At 43.4% G+C, this 20,700-nt stretch overlaps 1 protein-coding gene across 4 annotated transcripts in view; it reads right to left on the bottom strand.

Annotated features, from left to right (window-relative positions):
- Positions 1-20,700, bottom strand: part of ERCC1 (ERCC excision repair 1, endonuclease non-catalytic subunit) — a 1,099,273-nt gene that overhangs the window by 34,181 nt on the left and 1,044,392 nt on the right. For all 4 annotated transcript variants that reach the window (XM_044084339.1, XM_044084340.1, XM_044084337.1 and 1 more), the window contains one exon: positions 14,215-14,283. In XM_044084339.1, coding sequence (XP_043940274.1) covers positions 14,215-14,283 — 69 coding nt within the window. The remainder of the gene's footprint in view (positions 1-14,214; positions 14,284-20,700) is intronic.

The raw sequence follows: 20,700 nt of genomic DNA, 5'->3' as shown, positions 1-20,700 counted from the left end.
TCGGCACGGTGTAATTGCATATATTTCGCGTCTTCGGTTAAGGGCGGATCTCGGGAACCTTTTGTGCACTGATTTCCCATGTTGCCTTAGCTGTCTTAGCTAAGTTAGAAATTGTTACGCAAGCCTTTTTATCATGTGGTACCACGATTTACACTTCTTCACAGTTTATCTAGAATAACTGCCTACCTATTCCGTTTCCTTGATCTATGACAAGATAGTAATTTTTTTGTCCCTGATCTGCACTTGCAAATCTCCCTGACAAAAATAAAAATACTGTAACAAGTCCCTGATCTAAAACGGAAAAAAGGTAAATTCCTCCTTACCTGAGCCTCTGTGTTTGATCCCACCGGAACGTTGACTCGTCCTCCAATCGCAGATCAGAAACAGTGGCTGGCCTCTTTTGAACGACAATTCAGTCGGAGGTCTTTTCAAAGCAGAAGAACCGATGTGGCTTCTTCCCCGTACGGTTTCATGCCACCGGGCCCATCTGACCTGAGCTAGAGCGAGAGATAGTTTCCGGTCCGAAGGACCAATCTGTCAAAGTAAAAATATACTTTAAAAATTATCAATACACGGTAGGTTCAGGTTAAGGCACTTTAATCTTGCAGCAAGGAGACAAAAACGTGCTAAAACAGAGTTTGTCTAACTAGAATCAGGAAATACCAGCATTTTTATACATTTTCTAATAAGACATCGCCTACCAAGCTGACGTAGCAGATCACAAGTTTTAACATCATCATTACATAGCAGTTGTTTTCATGCTTTTCTGCTTGTACTATCAATTTTTATGAGAAACTTCCTAGGAAAAACAACGTGGCCTTGGCTACCACCGGTTAGATATATGCAATGTTACCATTCAAGGTACTACGGCTAATTCGAGCACAAAGCAAGTATAGATTGCAGTTCATTTCTCCAACAGTTCTTTGTCCATCTTTATCTCTTCCTTCTGCAGTTGTCCACGTTCTCATACCACGAACAGAGCTAATTGTTCAAAATCATAACATTATAGAATATAGCATTGTTCATTCATTGCTTCCTGACCTAGCAGATAATCACCTGTTTTTCAAGTACATTTCCAAAAGGCATAAACATGAATTTTGCTGTGCTAGCAGTTACTAGGTCAGAGGGCATCTTGCAAGTTTCAGAAAGCACACTGCAGTTTCAAAAGCATCTTTTAGTCTCATATAAAACTAAGCTGTATGTAAAATAGTGTATGTAAAATAGAATGAAAAACGTGTTAACTCTTTTAGTTTCTAATTAGCATTAAGCACACACATTAATACATATTTTTCTAACATCAATCATCAGGGATTCAAACAAACCAATCTTCGTGCCCTCAGGTTGACCACATGGTTTCTCCACTTCCAGTAATGGACATTCCTGGCTCTCTTTCCCAGTTTGTGATATTATTTTGGCTTCTCAAAAACATTCTACCAAGAAAGTCTGTAGAAGCAAATAGAAAAGATCTTCTATTTGGGCTTCTAACAAGGACATTGACCCCTTCTCTGCACCACCTTCTGCTATTCTTCATTTTCTGACAACTCTTTTTAAAGAGGGGGACACAGTTTCTCTACAAAAAACTTCAGTTGGCAGCAATTTCCAATTTCCATAGAGGAAATCACTTACTTTCCTTGGCTTCTTCCAGACTGTGCAAAGCTTTTATGAAAGGCATTTTTCTGCTGAGACCTCCTATAAAGGATCCTTCACCACCTTGGGACCTTACTTTGGTGCTTCAAGATTTAACTCAAAAACCCTTTGAACCATCAGACAAATGTGATCTAGAACTTCTATCATGGAAGATGGTCTTCTCGGTAGCTATAACTTCAGCAAAAAGAAGCTCTGAACTCCTTACCCTCGCAGCAAATCCTCCTTACACTGTTTTTCATATAGATAGGGTTTCTCTATGGACTAATCCTTCTTTTTTATTTAATGTGGCTTCTGAAAATAACATCATCCAATCCATTAATTTACCAGTCATCTTTCTGAACTTTTCCAGTAAAGGAGAGTACATGCTACACCTCCTTGATGTTCACAGACAACTAAATTTTTACCTTCACAGAACAAAACGGTTTTGAAAGTCGGATCACCTTTTTGTATCCTTTTCCTCAAATTGCCTAGGTCAAGACGTTTCCAAAGTTAGTCTAGCTAAATGGATTAGACTGTATCTCGCTCATTTACTCTTATAAAGGTATGACCTTACCAAGAACCCCCCCCCCAAGCTCAATCAAATAGATCCATGGCTACTTCATCAGCTTTTTTGTTAAAGGCTTATAGTGATGAAATTTGTGCAGTAGCTACATGGACTAAGACTCATACCTTTGTTTCGAATACAAATTGGACTTCATATCCAAAAGTAGAGCCTCCTTTGGTTTGACAGTACTCCAGAATATCCTTTCATAAGGGCCTCCCAAGGTCATGGTAGCTGGGGACTCTGTCCCATTAGTGAGGAAGAATGAAAAGGACAACATCAGCTTCATAAGTTATGCACTAACCATAACTAGGCATCTGTGTTGTCCATTTTAATTCTTCCTCAACTTCCCTCCCATCCATCCCCCATCCTTTTTTTCTTGTGGAAGAACTTACTGGACTGTGTTTTGAACCTGCTGTTCCAGGCTTGAGCCCTGTCCTTCTGTCTGTCTATGCCTGTTCTTCTCTTTAACTGTAGGGAGACTGGGCAGCAAACTCGATCTGAGGCAATGGGGATGGAGTAGAGCTGGATCTGAAGTCTAGCATACGTTGCAGAGCCTGATCCGAGGAACGGATCTGAACTCATTAGTGAGGAAGAATGAAAATAGAGAGCACAATGCCTTGGTGAGTACATAACTTATAATTAACTTTACACAACTTTTAAACTGACAGAAAAAATAGTGCTCCATTTAGAAGTGTGTTACAGTCTTGGGACAGTTCATTACAAAAATGAAAAAAAAAATATGGAAGTTTTTTTTTACCCCAAGGGGAACTTATCTGTCCAGCAAACTAAAGCACAAGCCAACTGTTGATCCTTGAAAGCTTCAAAGGAGCTTACTCTTTGGCAGCAGTAAAGCTCTGATGGGCTTGGCTCCCAGTCTTGTCTTTTAGTCAGCTCAGCTCATGCTGCTGGACAGTTTGGCCACATGGAAGGTGCCCTGAAACTTCTGAAGATGGACGGCTGTTATATCCTTGGCAGAATATAATTCAAAGCTAATACTACTGCAGCAGTGATCAATATGATAAACATCTAATGTTATTCAGCTACAGACAAGCGTTTACATAATTGGTAATGTTGGTAAGAAAGAAAACAATAAAATGGGAAATGGAAAACCAGAACCTCTCCTGTATTAGAAGCTACTGAACTAATGAAAGAAATGGAAAATGGTGAACAAAAACTGAAAAGAAGAATAACCAGTAAGATGCACAAGGAAAAAATGGGAATTGTGGAATAAATATGTGCATAACTAGACAAGATGTTAGACAAGGGATGATGTACAATTTGCCAGTATATTTGAAATGGTAATCAATAGAGTGTGTTAAATTTATAAGCAGTAGTACAATGAATAAGTGATGGAATAAGAACTACGACATGAAACAATAATGCTATTATGTAACATGCTTGACTTAGTTTATGTGAAGGTTTATTTTTGTGCTGCTAAATGTAATATTTTTAAACTAAAAAAAAATTGTCTCTCAGTAATAATGTACATGTTTTGCAACAATGAATTCTCACCTTGTTCTATGAACAGCAGCCAAAGGGGTCAGTCCATTTATCAGTGTACACAGACTTACACAGCAATGAGAGCGAGTCTGTTTGAGATATGCTTTGTGTACAGCATTGCTTAGGAGTCCATGTTTACACTTGGGTAATGCTCGTTCAGAGAGACCTACTTTCTACAAAGGATTTGATACTTTTTGCACCCCCATATCAACATAGTTAACTACTTTAAAGAAATGCAGCAGAAGTTGTATATCTGAGGATACTGTACATCCTACCACCATATTTCTCAATAGTGGTAGCTGTGGGAAAAGGCATAAATGAGTGGAGAAATCAAAGTTGAACACAAGCATTGCAAAAAAAAAAAAAAAAGGCAGTGCTCACAGTACTTGGTTCTCCAGTCTGGTTCCTCACTGCTTGTTCCAGTTTCCAACCACATTGCAAAGACATGCTAACTGGCAAAGTGAAAATTCTAAACTGCCAATTGATGTGTCTACTCACATTTTGAAAGGGGTTGGTATCTCATCAAGGGTTAGTGCCTTATTTTCTTTAAGTGCCAGGAATGGCTTCTGTCTCCTGTGATCGTACATAAGATTTACGGAGTATTTTTAAACATCTTTATTAACTTTACTTATCAAACAATGCCAATGGTACATATGCAGTTATAAAAAATAAACAAACACTTATTAACTTCATGCATTATGTTTTTATTTTTAACAATCATTCCTTCTAACATTATATAATTTGCTCTAGTCCTGCCTTCCTTAAATTTCATTCCTACTCCTAAACATTATTCTTTATGTATTGTTCTTGCAAATCACATTTATTTCTATGCAATTTACTTCTTTTTTCTAAAATCCCACCTCCAGTTCTTTTATCTCCCTGACAATATATAATACTTTCTTTAGATGGTTTAAATTTTGATTTCCCTTTTCTTTTAATTGCATTTTTTGGCAGCCAACAGCATTAAACTTAGCAACGCTTTAATATGTCTGGGCAATTTATATCTTTCAGATCTTATACCCTACCCCCACAACTGCTTCCCCAATATCTCTGTCAAAATACTCTATGGAATTTTTAAAATCTGTCAACTCATTGCATTCACAAAAAACACGTTCCCAACTACCTGTCTCTCTCTCTCTCTCTCACATCACATCTCCAGCAATTGTTTCTACCAGAAGAAAAAGTCCCTAGTCTGTTTTGGGTATAAAAATACCTATGCCAACACAGCCATACAAAAAAAATCATACACCTTCTAGACTTTGTTGAACACTTGGAAGCTATACAGATGTTCTTCAACTGTTCCCTTGTCAAATGTCTCGCCAGTCTCCCTTCATAATCTTTTCTATCGTCATCTGAGTGATTCATAGAATTGTGCAATACTTTGTATTTCCCCACTAATTATCACTTTTTAATGACAACTACCATTACAGATGCAACTAAAAAGCTTTCATTTTTTTTTTTTTGCCAAATTGCCTACCAGTTCCCCTTTAAATACAAAACCATGATTTTTTTATACAAATACCTCAGACCACATTTATAAGTAATTTCTTGATTGGCTGTCTGTGACTGAAACCTCACCATTTCCAGCTGCTGGCACTTGCTTATGGGAAAGAGAAAAAAATGGCTAATTGCTTTACTAATGCACAGAACAGCTAGTTGAAAATACTGGAAAACTACCATTTCCATACTTTCTATTTTCTTGCCTGTTTTCTTAAGAAAAATATCCCTTTTCTGCAGCATAAATTAAGAACATTAATCTATACTTTCACTTGTATAAAAATGGGAAATTATTATATTTTAATACACATATAATACAATCAGTACACTTTGACATCTACATATTTGCCTAGTAGTCTAAGCTCATAACATTGGGTCTATAGTATAACATGGAAGCTTCAGTTATTCGAATATCTAAAGCTCGATACCTAAATAGCAAAAGCTGAAAATCGCCAACGGCCACTTCCACAAATTTTTTAATAGGGAAAAAAATCGCTTGGCTGTTATGGGGAATTTGCCCTTTTCTCCAATGTAGAGTGATCTCGGAGTTTGGCATATTTAGTTTTTTGGGGGGGGGGGGCAAAGCCCCCCCACTTGATTCGGGTTTGAAAATTATTTTTTTTTGTTTTGCTACCATGCAATTTATTTCCCTGTGCAGAAGTGGCAGTTCGCAGTTTTGAGCTTTCGCTATTTACGTGCCGAGCTTTAGGTATTTGAATATCTGAAGCTTCGATGTTATAATACAGACACACAACATTATATTGCTTATGATCAGCATTTATCCTATTAAGAGTATAAAATAGAAGTTATGTTCTTACCATAACGTTCCATGTTAGTTGTCTTCTTCTCGCCTTCTTCTTGCTGGATGGGTTCGGAGCCGACCTCGGCTCCGACTCGGCCACTCTAAAAGCTCGAGAGTTGGTTCCACCGGCTCGAGGCTCCCCTTATATCCCACAATGCTAGGCGAGAGTTACCTCAGATCTCGTTTGTAAGCTAACCCCAGCTTATAATAGTAACAGTATAACTGTAAAACAGAATCCACCTCTAACAACAGGAAGAAAGAAGGGTGACCTACATCCTGAACCAGGAAATATGTATAATAGCATATGTCTAAGAAAGAGGTGGTAGAAAGAGAGGTCACAATCACAACTCCTCTAGGTCTGTCCAGGCCAGGGGGAAGGAGGGTGGGACGCAAGAAGAAGGCGAGAAGAAGACAACTAACATGGAACGTTATGGTAAGAACATAACTTCTATATGTTAAGTTGTCTATCTCGCCTTCATTCTTGCTGGATGGGACCGTCCCTAGCACCTTGTCCCGGGTGGCCTAACGGAACAGACTCCTGAGAACAGTGGAACCAAAGTTAGCTCTATGCCTAGAAGCTAAATCCAACATATAATGAGAAATAAAAGTGTGAGGAGTAGCCCAAGTAGCCGCTGCACAAATGGTGTCAATAGGCAGTCTGTCTTGGAAGGCTAAAGAAGTAGCCAAAGCTCTGGTGGAATGGGCTTTAGGTTTATTAGGCAATTTTGTTGTCTAATTTCATATACCAGGGAAATCAAAGATGTTAGCCATCTGGATAATGATACCTTTGAAACTGAAAGTCCCTTTCTGCTTTCGCATAGGAGACAAACAGCTGATCAGATTTTCTGAATTGTTTTGTTCTATCCAAGTAGTACCTCAATTGACGATGAACATCCAGGCAGTGTAATTTTTGTTCAGACCTATTGGAATACTCTGGAAAAAGACAGGGAGGTCAATGCTTTGGTTTAGATTTGATGTCGAGACCACCTTAGGCAAAAAGGACGGGTTAGTTCGTAAGGATACTCTGTCCTTATGAAACAAAAGATAAGGAGGACGACAACTGAGTGCTTGAAGTTCTGAAACTCTTCTAGCTGATGTAATAGCTACCAGAAAGAGAGTTTTCCATGATAACAATTTCAAGGAACAGGAAGCTGCAGGTTCGAAAGGGGAAAGAATCAAAGAAGCAAGAACTAAATTTAGGTCCCAAGGAGAAGGAGGATTTCTTATAGGAGGTCTGAGAACAAAAACTCCTTTCAAAAAGGCTTTGCAAAGTTTGTGGGACATTAGGGCAGATTCAGAAATACCCACATGGAAGTTAGAAATAGCTGCCAATTGAACCTTAAGTGTAGATGGAGATGAACCTGCATGGAAGAGTTCAGCTAGGAAATCAAGGACTAGTTGGATGGAAGCGGTGAAAGGATCTATGTCCTTTCCTTGTGCCCAATATGAGAAGCGTTTCCACTTACTCAAATAAATCTTTCGAGTGGAAGATTTATGGGAAGCTATCAATATATCTCTAACAGAGTGAGATAATTGAGGAAGCCTGGCTACGGTTGGAACTGGAGGAACCAAGCAGTGAGGTTCAGAGAGGGGAGGGAGCGATGAAACTGACCCGACTGATGGATCAAAAGATCTGGAACTAGGTCCAGATTCCACGGTCGCTCCAAGAGAAAACGATGTAGAAAGGGGAACCACACTTGTCGAGGTCAGTAAGGAGCAATGAGGATCAAGGATGCCTTCTGAGCAATAGCTTTCTGAATTACTTGAGAGATCAGTGGGAAAGGAGGGAATGCATACAGAAGTCCCCGGGGCCAAACTTGGACTAGAGCGTCTCTGCTGGGTTGGCCTAGTAAAGGGAATAGAGTGAAATATTCTCTGCACTTGCTGTTTTGGGGAGTAGCAAAAAGATCGCAGCAAGGCTGACCCCACTTGAGAAAAATTTCTCTCACTACAGAGTCTTTCAGAGACCACTCGTGAGGCATGAGAATAGCTCTGCTCAACTTGTCCGCAATGTGATTGGACTTCCCGGGGATGTGCGTTGCTATCAAAAAACGCTGAGAAGAAATCGCCCATTGCCACAGTCTGAGTGCTTCTCGACACAGGGGGTATGATCTGGTTCCGCCTTGTTTGTTGATGTACCACACTACAGACATATTGTCTGTCTGGATTGCAATTGTTCCCAAGGGAAGAGAGTCTTGAAGGGCTTGCAACGCTAAAAGCACTGCTCTCATCTCCAGAACATTTATGTGCAAGTGGCATTCGTTTGGTTGCCATGTGCCCTGGACTGTCCTGCCCTGATAATGCCCCCCCCACCCGATCAGGGAGGCATCCGTTGTCAGTGTAGCAACCGGAGGAGGTGGAACAAAGGGTCTTCCCGACAGGAGCTGGGGGGAAGACATCCACCACATGAGATGCTTTTTGCACGCCTGCGTGATCACAATGGTGTGAGACATTGGAAGTTCCTGGTATGACCATTGAGTAAAATGCATCCACTGAAGGATCCGCATGTGGTATCTGGCTAATGGAAGGAGAGGTATGGCCGCTGCCATGATTCCCAACACCTTTAGAACTAACCTGGCTTTGATTCTGTTGTTGTTGAGGAGTGATACCAATTTGTGAATGTCTGATATCCTTTGGTGTGTTAGCCTTGCAGACATGTTTATAGTATCTAGATTTGCGCCTATGTAGATAATAGTACGACAAGGCGACAAAACAGACTTTTCGCAATTTATTGAAATACCCAGTTTTTGACAAACGCGAAAAGTATAATCTCTGGCCATCAGAAGGAGATGCTTGGTGGGAGCTGTGAGGAGCCAGTCGTCCAAATATGGAAACACCTGGAATCCTTGTCGTCTCAGGTGAGAAGCTACCACTGCCATGCATTTGGTAAACACCCAGGGGGCAGTGGTGAGACCAAAGGGCAGGGCCCTGAACTGAAAATGACTGGTTCCCAGCCTGAAGCGGAGGAATCTTCTGGAGCGTCTGTTCATTTTATGTGATAGTACGCATCCCGAAGGTCTATAGAGCACATCCAGTTTCCTTTGCCTAAAAGGTGAAGGATGGATTGCAGCGTGACCATCCGAAATCTTGTTTTCTTGACTGATTTGTTCAAGACACTGGGATCCAATATCGCTCTCCAGTCCCTGTTTTCTTTGGAACTAAAAAGAACCTTGAGTAGATTCCGGATCCTTGTTGGTCTGCTGGCACTGGCTGAATTGCTCTTTTTGCAAGCAGTTTTGAAATTTCCAAAGCTGCTAGATCCCTTTGAGCGGGTGGAACATCTGGAAGGGATTTTTTTGACTGATTTGGAAAGCGAAGAAAGGGGATAGAATAGCCTTCGGAAATGATGGACTGTACCCATTTGTCTTGAGTCAGGGATAGCTAGGCTTCTGGGTACAGTGACAATCTTCCCCCGACTGCCTCCGAAGATGGGCAGTCGGGCAACACCTCAGGGATGCTGAAAGGGCTTGTCAGGGAAGGCTTCCCGATTGCCCTGGTTCTGCGGACCCCCCCCTGCCCCTAGGGCGACGTCTACCATTGTTATTCCCACCTCTGCCTTTGGTAGGAAAACGACTCTGTGCGTCAGGCGAAGTCCCTTGAGATTGTTTACGGAACCACATCTTTCCACCCTTCTGGCCTTTGGGGTAAGGCCTGGAAGGAGTCGAAAAACGGACTCCGACGGCAGAAAGGGTCTTGCCATCAGTCTCGCACCTAGTCAGGGTTTCTTTCACTTGAGGACCAAAGAGAGATGATCCATCAAAAGGGGAGTTCGTGAAAGACGTCTTGAAAGGGTCCGCAAAATTGCATAGCCGCATCCAGGCGTGCCTACGTAAGGCCACACCTGTCCCTGCGGCTCTGCTCGCTCCATCGGCCGTAAGAAAGGAGGCGCATGGAGGAGTTGGATATGGAATTAAGGGTAGCCAGCTGCGTGTTCATCTTGTCTTGGAAACCCGCAGCTGTAGGATCCTTTAACATTTCACTCGCTTCCTTGATCAAGTCCCTTTGAAGACGAGTGAAATGGCACAGGTAGTTCAGCGAACGCATGGTAAATGTCGCTGAGGAGAACATCCGCTTCCCGTACCTATCCATGGACCTAGATTCCTTGTTAGGTGGATGGACAGGTACTGAAGGATCAGCCAGTTCCTTCTTTGTGGCAGCAGCTACCACCATAGCATCCACAGAAACTCCTTTTGTTAAAAATTGCTTGTCTGCTGGAGCTGTGATGAACTTAGAGGGTCTCCTGGGAGTGGGGTCCACTGAGTCAGGAGCCGTCCATGCCTTCTTAGCAACCACCTGCATGAGGGGGTCGAAGGGAGGGGACACCCAGGAGGTGGAAGGACAAGAGCCAAACGCCTCAAGATACACAGATTCGTCCTCCGAAGGGTTGAGGGCTGGCCAATTTCCCCTCTGTTTCAGGATCTCCAGAATGTCTGCAAATGAGACATCTTCAGAAGGGGAACGGGGGGAACCCTCAGAATCATCCAAATCTGTGTCTGACGTGATAGACTCAGGTGAGTCAATGTGTTTCCTCTTACACTTCCTCTTCCGAGGGGGCTCTTCTGCCAAATCAGGAGAGGCCTCGGAAGAGGATGAAATCCCCACAGGGTCTCCTGAGGAGCTGGCTCTCTGCGGTCCGGGATGAGGGAGTGAGTCGACTTACCCTGAGGCAGCATAGAGGGAGGGGCGGACGGAGCCGACTGTGGAGTAGAGCCAGGCTCTAACACACTCCGCATGACCTCGAATGCACCCCTGTCAGGCAGAGCCAGAGGTCCCCGCTCCGAGGAGCTAAGAACCCCCCTCGGCACCGACAGTGATGGCTCCGAGGCCGATGTCGGAGCCGAACTCACCAGCGCCGAAGCTCCGAGAGGGAGAGGGGGGTCGGACAAGGGTCCGATGCCACTCACCCCCTCGGAGCCGATGAGGGAAGTCCGGCGCCGAGATTCTTCCAAAGAAGAAAACGGAGCCGAAGACAATTGTATCGGCTCCGACGTAATCACAGTCTCGGTTCCTACGCGACCCGGCTCCGAACTCAAGAGAGTCGAAGGAGGAAAATGTTGATGGACCGGGGCAGGCATCGACTGATGAGTCGGGCTCTGAAGCATCTGGGCTAGTGCCTCGGACTTAAGTAGTCGACTCACTACCCTCTGAAGGTCATGATCCGACAGCCTCGATGACCTAGAGGAGTGAGACCTTTGGCTCCGTTCAGACAGCAGGGGAGATCCTGGAGCCGAATGAACGGAGCCAAGAGATGGTGACCTGGACCTCTTCCTAGTTGTCGGCTCCGAAGGTCTGGTCGGAGCCGACACGGGAACCTCAATAACCTCGGCTCTGGCCGGAGCCGAGGGAGCCACAGAAACTGTGGACTGAGGCTTATCGGCTCCAGCCGGAGCCGATAAAGGCAAAGGTTGAGCAACCTGAGGTCTCGGCTCAGAAGCCGGAGCCGAAGACCTCGATGCCTTAGAGGGCTTCCCTGTTGAAACAGACAGGGAATCCTCTGGCTTCAGTAAGCCTCTAAGAATTAATTTATTTTTTCTTTCCTGCAGGACCCTGGGGCTGAAGCCATGGCACACAGCACAGGAGTCCTGCAGGTGCAAAGGCCCCAGACAATAGACACAAGAAATGTGAGCGTCTGTCAGAGACATTTTCTGACAGCACGCATCACACTTCTTGAATCCGGAGACCTTTGCTTCTTTAGACATTTTTGACTGACAGGTGTACACAAACACGCACACAAACACACAAGTTATACCCTGTCAGGAAAACACAATAAAATTAGTAGTAATACTAGTATTTAAAACTACAATAAACTAGAATAAACTACAAAAAACACACACACTCCACTAGGGAAGGGAAGGCCTACAGGCCCAATGGAAGAACCAAAGGTTCTTGGGGAAAGAAACGGAAAATATTTAGGGTCGGGAATAAAGTTTTCTAACCTACACTAACTAAGTAAGAATATTAACTTAAAAGGGGTATTAAAGACTAAATTTTACAAGAAAAATAGTACTCACCAGGAACCGGTAGAAACAACCAACCTCGAAGCTGTAGCGGCAAACGAGATCTGAGGTAACTCTCGCCTAGCATTGTGGGATATAAGGGGAGCCTCGAGCCGGTGGAACCAACTCTCGAGCTTTTAGAGTGGCCGAGTTGGAGCCGAGGTCGGCTCCGAACCCATCCAGCAAGAATGAAGGCGAGATAGACAACTTAACATCGGTAGTTACAATACCATCAAGAAAAAGTACTTTCTAACTTTAATACCACTAGCACAAACATATGTTTGCATAACTTACAGAGCTATTTCACAACACAACATGCAGTTTACTTGAAGACATTACACACATTTTACTAAGAGCAAGTTTTTATTACTTATAGTTATATCCAGAGTCCGGGCGGCCATGGTGGTGCAGCGGTTAGCGTTGCTGCCTCACAGCAAGAGGTTCTCCAGTTTGATTCTCTGCTGGGGTGCCTTCTGTGCGCTGTCTGCATGTCCTCCCTGTGGCCGTGTGGGTTTCCTCCGGGTGCTCCGGTTTCCTCCCACATCCCAAAGACATGCAGTAGGTGGATTGGACACTCTAAATTGGCCCTAGGTGTGTGTGTGAGAGTGTGCGTGCCTTCTGTGGAAGGTTGGGCACCGGGCTGGCAACTCGACACTGTAAAATTCCACTGCCAATCATGAGTGGACAGATGATCCGCTGTGGCGACCCCTGACCGGGAAAAGCCAAAAGAAGAAGTTATATCCAGAGTCCCCTCATTGTCCTTCTAAACATTTATGACAAAGTAGGAATTATGCTTTAGAGTCGTCCGACCAATTTAGCACAATCAACAAACTTTCAGTCTTTTTAGTCAATTCCTGCAGAAGCACAGTCCTTAACTCTAACCTGCATCTTATGGATATTACAAGACAATTTTTCAATGTTATTTCCTACTTTCACATTATTGCTAGTTTTGTTCATTATCTCGACCATGCATCAGTCTCTGATAAGTTCAAGGCACTCCTGACTTTTCTAGACAGATCCTAGGGTTGGGTTTTTTTTTCTATCACTCAAGTAATTTTTCATTGGAACAATGGCAAAGATTTCACTGGCAAGTTCTTTCTGTGGACTTTGCTATTGTCAGAAGAATGCTTCAGTTTGCTGACATTCTTTACTGGGTAAACTATTTTCTCCAGTATACTTGGCAACCAAAATGTATTTGACCCTCCAGGAAAAAATATTTTAAAACAGCTGGATAAACCAACTTAAATCTCACATCTGCCTCTAACATCCCTTGACTGCAGGGATAAAAGATTGCTTCTCTTTTATTTGATGTATAGTGCATACGCATTTTCTACAACCACTTAATATTTTCACTTGTGTCACAATTTTTCGGGAGCAGCTCTTTTTCTGCTGGTATGACTGTATCTTTACTAATATAGGTCTTGGCTGCTTTCTCATTGCCAAGTTTGGAGCAAACACTGTGTGCCCTTTCAGTTAACAAATCCTGCTGTGGAATACCAGACCATGCTCACTCTCATAACATTAATAAAACTGTTCCTTCCAGATTTTTTGAAACTTATTCGGCCAGTCTTTCCTTCATTTCAGCCCCTGAATTCTGCACTTTAAACAGCTGAATAGCTACTTAAAGCTTCTTCTATTCTTTTCAGCCTGGTGGCATTTTGCTTTATACATTACTCCAGTGTTTCAGTTATTTTAAACACCTCTGAATGCATTTGATTTACTTTTTCTTCCAAGTCACTAAAAGTCATGTATCAAAGCTGAAACCTGCACTGCATTTTGCTGAACAGATGCAAGGCTCTTCTCCAGTAAAATATTTTCTTCTCAGTTTCTCTTTCTCAGAGTTCTCCTTTGTTGATATCCAGACAGTGCAGTGACTAATCAGTAAATTAATTTTATCCAAATGTATAGGTCTTACTGTTTTTTCCCCAAAGTTTCTGTTCTCACAGTGGGAGAAAGCTCTAATCAACCCATGGTTTAGAATGCAGCCATCTTGGAAGTCTAAGACTAAATCTGTATTGGAAAATAATGAAGGGGTTGAAAACTCATACAAACTATACATCAGAGATATATGCTCTCTTAATGACACTGAAAAAGACAAAAGCAGTGCCATCTTTTCCTAAACCTACCAATGTAATACTCATGTCCCTGAGAAGAAATCTCATTACAAAAGGAAACATTAACTATTTCATTGTAACAAATTAAAAAAAAACATTGCTCAGCTGACTCACCTTCTGAGGTCCCAGGCCAGGACAGAGGGATAAATCTTCTCTGGAGGCATTGATGATGTTGGCCAATGACTAAAAAATGCAGAACAAGTGGGAAAAAAATAATATGTTGTTACGGTTAATCCAGTCATAAACCAGTTCTGAAATCTGTCACACAATATGGCATAAGACTTGTTTCTGCCCTGTTCCAAATTTAGATTGGCATCAAGGGCATTACGTAATGGTCAAAAGCCCCTGAAATGATGATCTTGTGGGAACTTTAAAGACCATCAGCCACAAAATGAAAGTATTACAAAACTTTGACATGGCACAATAAAAATATTTGATAGACCAAAATAAATAACCATAATTCAACATTTTTATTCACTATGGAAAATAAAATATTAGTAACCTAACTTTGAGAACGAGCAGATAATCTAGGGTAATATGAGAAAGTTGTCTTTGAGAACAAGCAGAACATCAAGGTACACCCATCCATCTTTACTCTCAAAATGTTTTTTATTAGAATGTTTAGACTGCTTTGGGGGTCTGCATTGCCTCTTTAGCATGCTCAAAGTACTCCTTTGTCAGGTTTAAGCACCCTCAGGATTCCCAGCTCTTGACCTTGCTTAAAAAGTTGTTTATGCTTTTAAAAACATAAAAGGACAAATTACAACATTTATAAACTTGAAGTTTATTTACAAGTGTTCCTCTTATTATGGTGTAGCAGATGAAGTCTCCTATACAAGGAAAAAAAAGAGAGGGTTGGAAGTAACAAACAATGTTCATCCTACTGATCATTGCTGCAGTAACCTGAGATAAGCAGGCTATATCCTGCCAAGCATATAACAGATGGCCAGCTTCCAAGGATTCAGGGCATCTGCCACATGCCCAAACTGTCAGGCAAGCTTGCGCTGAGCTGACTAAAAGGTAAGTTTGGGCACAAAGCCCTTCACAGCTTTACTGCTATCGAACAGTATGCTCCACTGAGGTTTCCGAGAATTGATCGCCTTTGCTGGGCAGATGAGACCACTTTGGGGGAAAAAACTTCCATTTTCTTAATTTTGTTGCTGTTTTATTATTTTCCTCTTCAGAAAAGTTACTTTAAAGCTAGGAGTGTTGTGTTTTAATGGACTGTATTGAGACTATAATGTACTTTTAAATGAAACACTCTTTTTCTGTCAGTTTTAAAGTAGTGTAATTGAAAACTTTTTTTTCCTGAATAAAAATTGCATTTATTTTTCTTCTGTGGGGCTGGCATATTGTTTAAAGTATTTTTTTGTCAAATAATTAACTTTTGTGGACTGGCAGTGTTTCCCAGCAAGTGCTGCTAGTCTTCCCCAAGAAAGAGGCACCATTTTTGTCTTGACCATGCAACAGATTACCTACCTGTCCCACAGATGGTCCTTCTTCCAACCACAAAAAGAAAAAGTTGCCACCACAGCAGGCTAGCAATTTGCCTTAGCAACAGGTGGATGGCTGTGGCTATTTGTGGTACTTCAGACCACTCATCTTTTAACCCGGGTCCCCTTGGTGTAGCACATACAGCTACTGTGGACTTGGGGTTAGACACACACACACTGTGCCTGTTGGGATCCCCTCATTGGGGAAGGGACAGGCACTCTTGGTCTTTGGAGAGGGAACACAGGAGGTTTCCCTGTTGTGTCAGAATGCTGTGCCCATTACTGGGAAGCAGCTGCTGCCATTAGTAACACAGTTGGCCCAATTTCTCCTGTCAAAAACAAACAGAAGACCATGTATGTACCTACTTTTCCTTAATTTTCTTTGGATATGAGTAGTTTACTGGGCCTGGCTCAGGGTTTAAGCCAGGCTATTGATCTTTCTTGTAAAGCAGCATATGGTAAAATAAAGAGGGATTCTTCTTTTCTTCATGAGGTTCACTGTTCTGAATCTGAACAGGAAAATGCAGGGATGGATACATTTTTTCCCCTCATATTTCTGATTCAAGGTCAAAGGAGAGCTCATAGGAGGTTACTAGGCTAATGGCCCTGGGGCCCTTACAAGCCTAGCCAAGAGTTTATCCCCCAAAATAAACCTCAGTCAGCCCCTGACCCCCCCCCCGTCAATGAGGGACACAGGTGGAACCCCTGGGACAAATATGTGGTTCCCCATCCACTCATCATCAAGGTTGCACTTGAAGAGGGTCAGTGAGGTGCTCTGTTGACATGTATGGGAAGTCTACTCTAGAGACAGGGCTGCCTCTGGGAGACAAACCTGTCTCTCCAGCAGGTTTTGTTGATGTCACATATTAGATTCAGGCCTTTTGAGCGTGTAATGCATAAGGAGTTAGACTTATGGATATGGAGCACCTCTAGTAGGGCAGGGTCCAAGATTGCCTTGTAGGCAAAAGAGTGATAGTGATTTGAGCCTGTCCGCATAGGACAGGTGTTGGAGGCCATGGATTCTCTTTGTGAGGTATTTCAGTGGCATTTCCAGTTGGTGCAGATGTTTGAAGAGCTACATACCAAATGGAGCATTATACTCAATTATTGGTCTAATGAGGGAGGAGTATAGACAGGTAATAACCTCCTTTTTTCTGGATGCAATCCCTTTACTTATGAGATGAACCAAGTAAAAGGCTTTACTGACCACTGCCGCTACATGATAGTCAAATGTGAGGTTATCAACGTGAGTGCCCAGGTCTCTCACCACAGGTTGTGTTCTTAGGGGGTTGCTGTTGATGTGGTAATCAGTAGGGGCTATGTTTTTGGGTTTAGCTTGAGGCCATGACTTTGGCACCAGTCATTAGTTGCTGTGAGACCCTCTTGCAGTATGTTAACATCATTTGGGGAGTCAATGACAGCATCCAACTTACAGTCATCTGCAAACTTGGTCAGGCACAGGCCTTTTGTCTTTGCCTGGACCTTTGAGAAGTAGATGCCAAACAGTAGGGGTCCCAGGAGAGATCCCTAGAAAACTCCACTAGTGACAGGTCTGCTATCGGAGGGGGGGGCACCTATTTTGACTTTGAGGGTCCTGTCGTTGAGCCAGTTGGCCACCCACCTGATGAGACAGTTATTTACCCCAAGTTGTGTAAGCTTTTCGATGATGCCTGAGTGGGGGATTATGTCAATGGCCTTGGCCAGGTCAAGGTAAGCTGTATGTACTGACTTTACCTCATCCAGGGCCTTGGTGACAGTCTCAAAGAAGTAAACCAGGTTCAACAGGCAAGATCTGCTCTTGACGAATCTGAACTGGGTGGGGTCAAGTGCTTGGAGATTGCCTATGCCCTTGTTTATGAGATCCATAATAATATGCTCCATGGCTTTGCATAACAGACTTGTCAAGCTAATGGGTCAATAGTTTCCAGGGTCAGTAGAAGCACCACCTTTGTGCAAGGGGATGACAATGGCAGTTCTCCACTCTGCTGGAATGAAGTCTGTACTTAGGCTGTGGTTGAAATATGGGGTGCTCACTGACAAAGCCAGTTCTTGCTGGAGATGGAGCAGAGTACAGCTTGGGATACTATCATGTCCCACGGAAGCTGTGCTCTTTGCCTTGGATAGGGCCTTTAGCACTTGTTCTACGGAGATGTGAGGTGCGGGACAAGTATTGGGGATGTCGAAAGGGCCTTTGGGGGGAACGGGGGTGAAGTTTGCTCTGAACCTATCTGCTAGCAGGTTGGTTAAGTCAACAGGATCGATGTAAGTGATACTGTTAAGTACTAATTTGGAACAAACCTGGGCTTTGCCATGGAGGTTCCTGACATAACTGAAGAAGGCTTTGTGGTTTCCCTTTGTTTCGGAAGCTAGTTTCGATTCATAATTGGCTTTGGAGGCTTTCACTAGTGATCTTATTTGCTTGTTGAGGCTAAGGAGGAAGTTTTTCTAATTTGCAATATGTTCCTTTTTACCCATGGACAACAGCTTCTTCCTTTTGTTGTAAAGCCTGTTGATAGGGGATGTCCACCAAACAGGTTCGTGTTTCCATGAGGAGCAGGTTTTAGTTCTACTGGGTATGACCGAGTCCATGCAGTTGTACAGGTGCTTGTACACTGCATTGGCGTACTGTTCAGCATAGTTGTCTGCATCCTCTGAGTGGGGCGCTGGCGTGAAAGAAAGTAGTTATGTACCTACCATAACGTTTCATGTTAGTTGTATTCATCTCGCCTTCTTTCTTGCTGGTTGGGATCGGAGCCAATCCTCGGCTCCGACTCGGCCATCTTCTATAGCTCGAGAGCTGTTTACTGGCTCGAGGCTACCCCTTATCCCATGATGCCTAGCGCTAGCTACCCAGATCTCGTTTGTAATAGCTAACCCCAGACATAGCCAGAGAATCAACTTGTCCAAACAAACAGGTCGAGCATACCTGTCATACTCTCTCAGTCAGTAGAGGAAACAAACCAGAGAACACTCAGCCAGTGAAACCAAAACTCCTCTCGATCCAATAGGACAGGGGGACGGAGGGTGGGACGCAAGAAAGAAGGCGAGATGAAGACAACTAACATGGAATGTTATGGTAGGTACATAACTTCTTTATGTTAAGTTGTCTATCTCGCCTTTGTTCTTGCTGGTTGGGACAGCATCCCTAGCACCTACAATCCTGGGTGGCTCATTGGAACAGACTCTTCAGAACAGTGGAACCAAAGTCAGCTCTGCTCCTGGAGACCATATCTACCTTATAATGAGAAATAAAGGTATGAGGATTTGCCCATGTAGCAGCTGCACAGATAGAATCCATGGGCAACCTAGATTGGAAGGCTACAGAGGTGGCCAAAGCCCTAGTAGAATGGCCTTTTGGTTTGATAGGCAACTCTTTGTTTCTCAATTGATAAATGAAAGTAATAATGTGAGACAACCACCTGGATAAGGTCACTTTGGAAACTGGGAGACCTTGTTTGCCTAGAGCGTAGGAAAGAAATAGTTGGTCCGACTTCCTTATATCCTTAGTCCTATGCAAGTAAAAACGCAATAGTCTATGAACGTCCAATTGGTGTAATTTGTATTCTGCCTTGTTGGTGTGGTTAGGGAAAAACACAGGAAGGTCTATAGATTGGTTTAAATTGTTTTCTGAGCAGACTTTCAGAAGGAACGAGGGATTAGTCCTCAGAGCAACCCTGTCCTTATGAAAAACCAAGTATGGAGGACGAACACATATAGTGCCTGAAGTTCAGAGACGCATCTGGCTGAAGTAATAGTTACCAGAAAAAGTGTTTTCCAAGATAGAAACTTAATGGAGCATGATGCTGCAGGTTCAAAGGGGGGCATAATTAAGGAGGTTAGTACCAAATTAAGGTCCCATGGAGGAGGGGGATCTCTCACTGGAGGACTAAGGAGAGTAGTCCCTCTTAAAAAGGCTTTACAGAGCTTATGAGACATAATGTTTGAATTAGACAACCCAACATGAAAGTTAGAAATGGCCGCCAATTGAACCCTGATTGTAGCAGAAGCAGACCCAGAATGAAAAAGTTGTGCTAGGAACTCCAAAATTTCATGGACTGGGGCTGAAAAAGGATCTACGTTCCTAGCCTCTGCTCAACAAGAAAAACGTTTCAATTTGCTAGCATAAGTCTTTCTAGTTGTAGACTTGTGAGAGGAGACCATAATCTCACGCACGGCCGGGGAAATGCTGGGAAGCCTGGCTAAGGTTGGAAGTGGAGCAACCAAGCTGTGAGCTGGAGTGTTTGGAGGGATTGATGCAGCCCGCCTGATTGATGAATCAGTAGGTCTGGAATCGGATCCAGAGTCCAGGGCTGATTGAGAAGGTAATGGTGCAGGAACGGAAACCATATCTGTCGAGGCCAGTAGGGGGCAATGAGGATCATTTTGCAACCCAACGATATTGCTTTCTGTATGAGTTTCGGTATCAGGGGAAATGGAAGGAAGGCATAAAGAAGTCCCTGAGGCCAATCACGGATTAGAGAGTCTCTGGGTGTGTGACCTGGAAGCGGGAGAAGTAGTTGCTGCATCTGCTGTTGAAGTGGGTGGCAAAAAGATCACAGCAAGGCTGTCCCCATTTTCGGAAGATCAGATCCGCAACTACCTGATTCAGAGACCACTCGTGAGGCATGAGAACAGCTCTGCTGAGCCTGTCCGCTATGACGTTGGACCTCCCAGGGATGTGCGTCGCAATCAGAAATCGGGAAGAAATTGCCCACTGCCAGAGTCTGAGTGCTTCTCGACATAGGGGGTAGGACTTGGTTCTGCCCTGCTTGTTGATGTACCACACCACTGACATGTTGTCCGTTTAAATTGCAATGGTCCCAGAAGGGAGAGAGTCTTGAAGAGCTTGCAACGCTAGGAGCACGGCTCTCATTTCTAGGACGTTTATATGCAGGTGGTACTCGTGAGGTTGCCAAGTGCCTTGGACTGTCCTGCCCTGATAATGCCCCCCCCACCCTATCAGAGAGGCGTTCGTGGTCACCATGGCAACCGGAGGGGGCTGAAGGGTCTGCCCTGAGTCACTAGTGGGGAGACCATCCACCAGGAAAGGTGCCTTTTGCATGCTTCTGTAATTATGATCATGTGAGACATGGGCAGCTGTTGGAAA

The sequence above is a fragment of the Protopterus annectens genome, chromosome 9.part0 (genome assembly GCF_019279795.1).
Source record: "Protopterus annectens isolate FY-2018-M chromosome 9.part0, PAN1.0, whole genome shotgun sequence".
Taxonomy (NCBI): domain Eukaryota; kingdom Metazoa; phylum Chordata; order Ceratodontiformes; family Protopteridae; genus Protopterus; species Protopterus annectens.
This window is presented reverse-complemented; position numbering and strand designations above follow the sequence as displayed.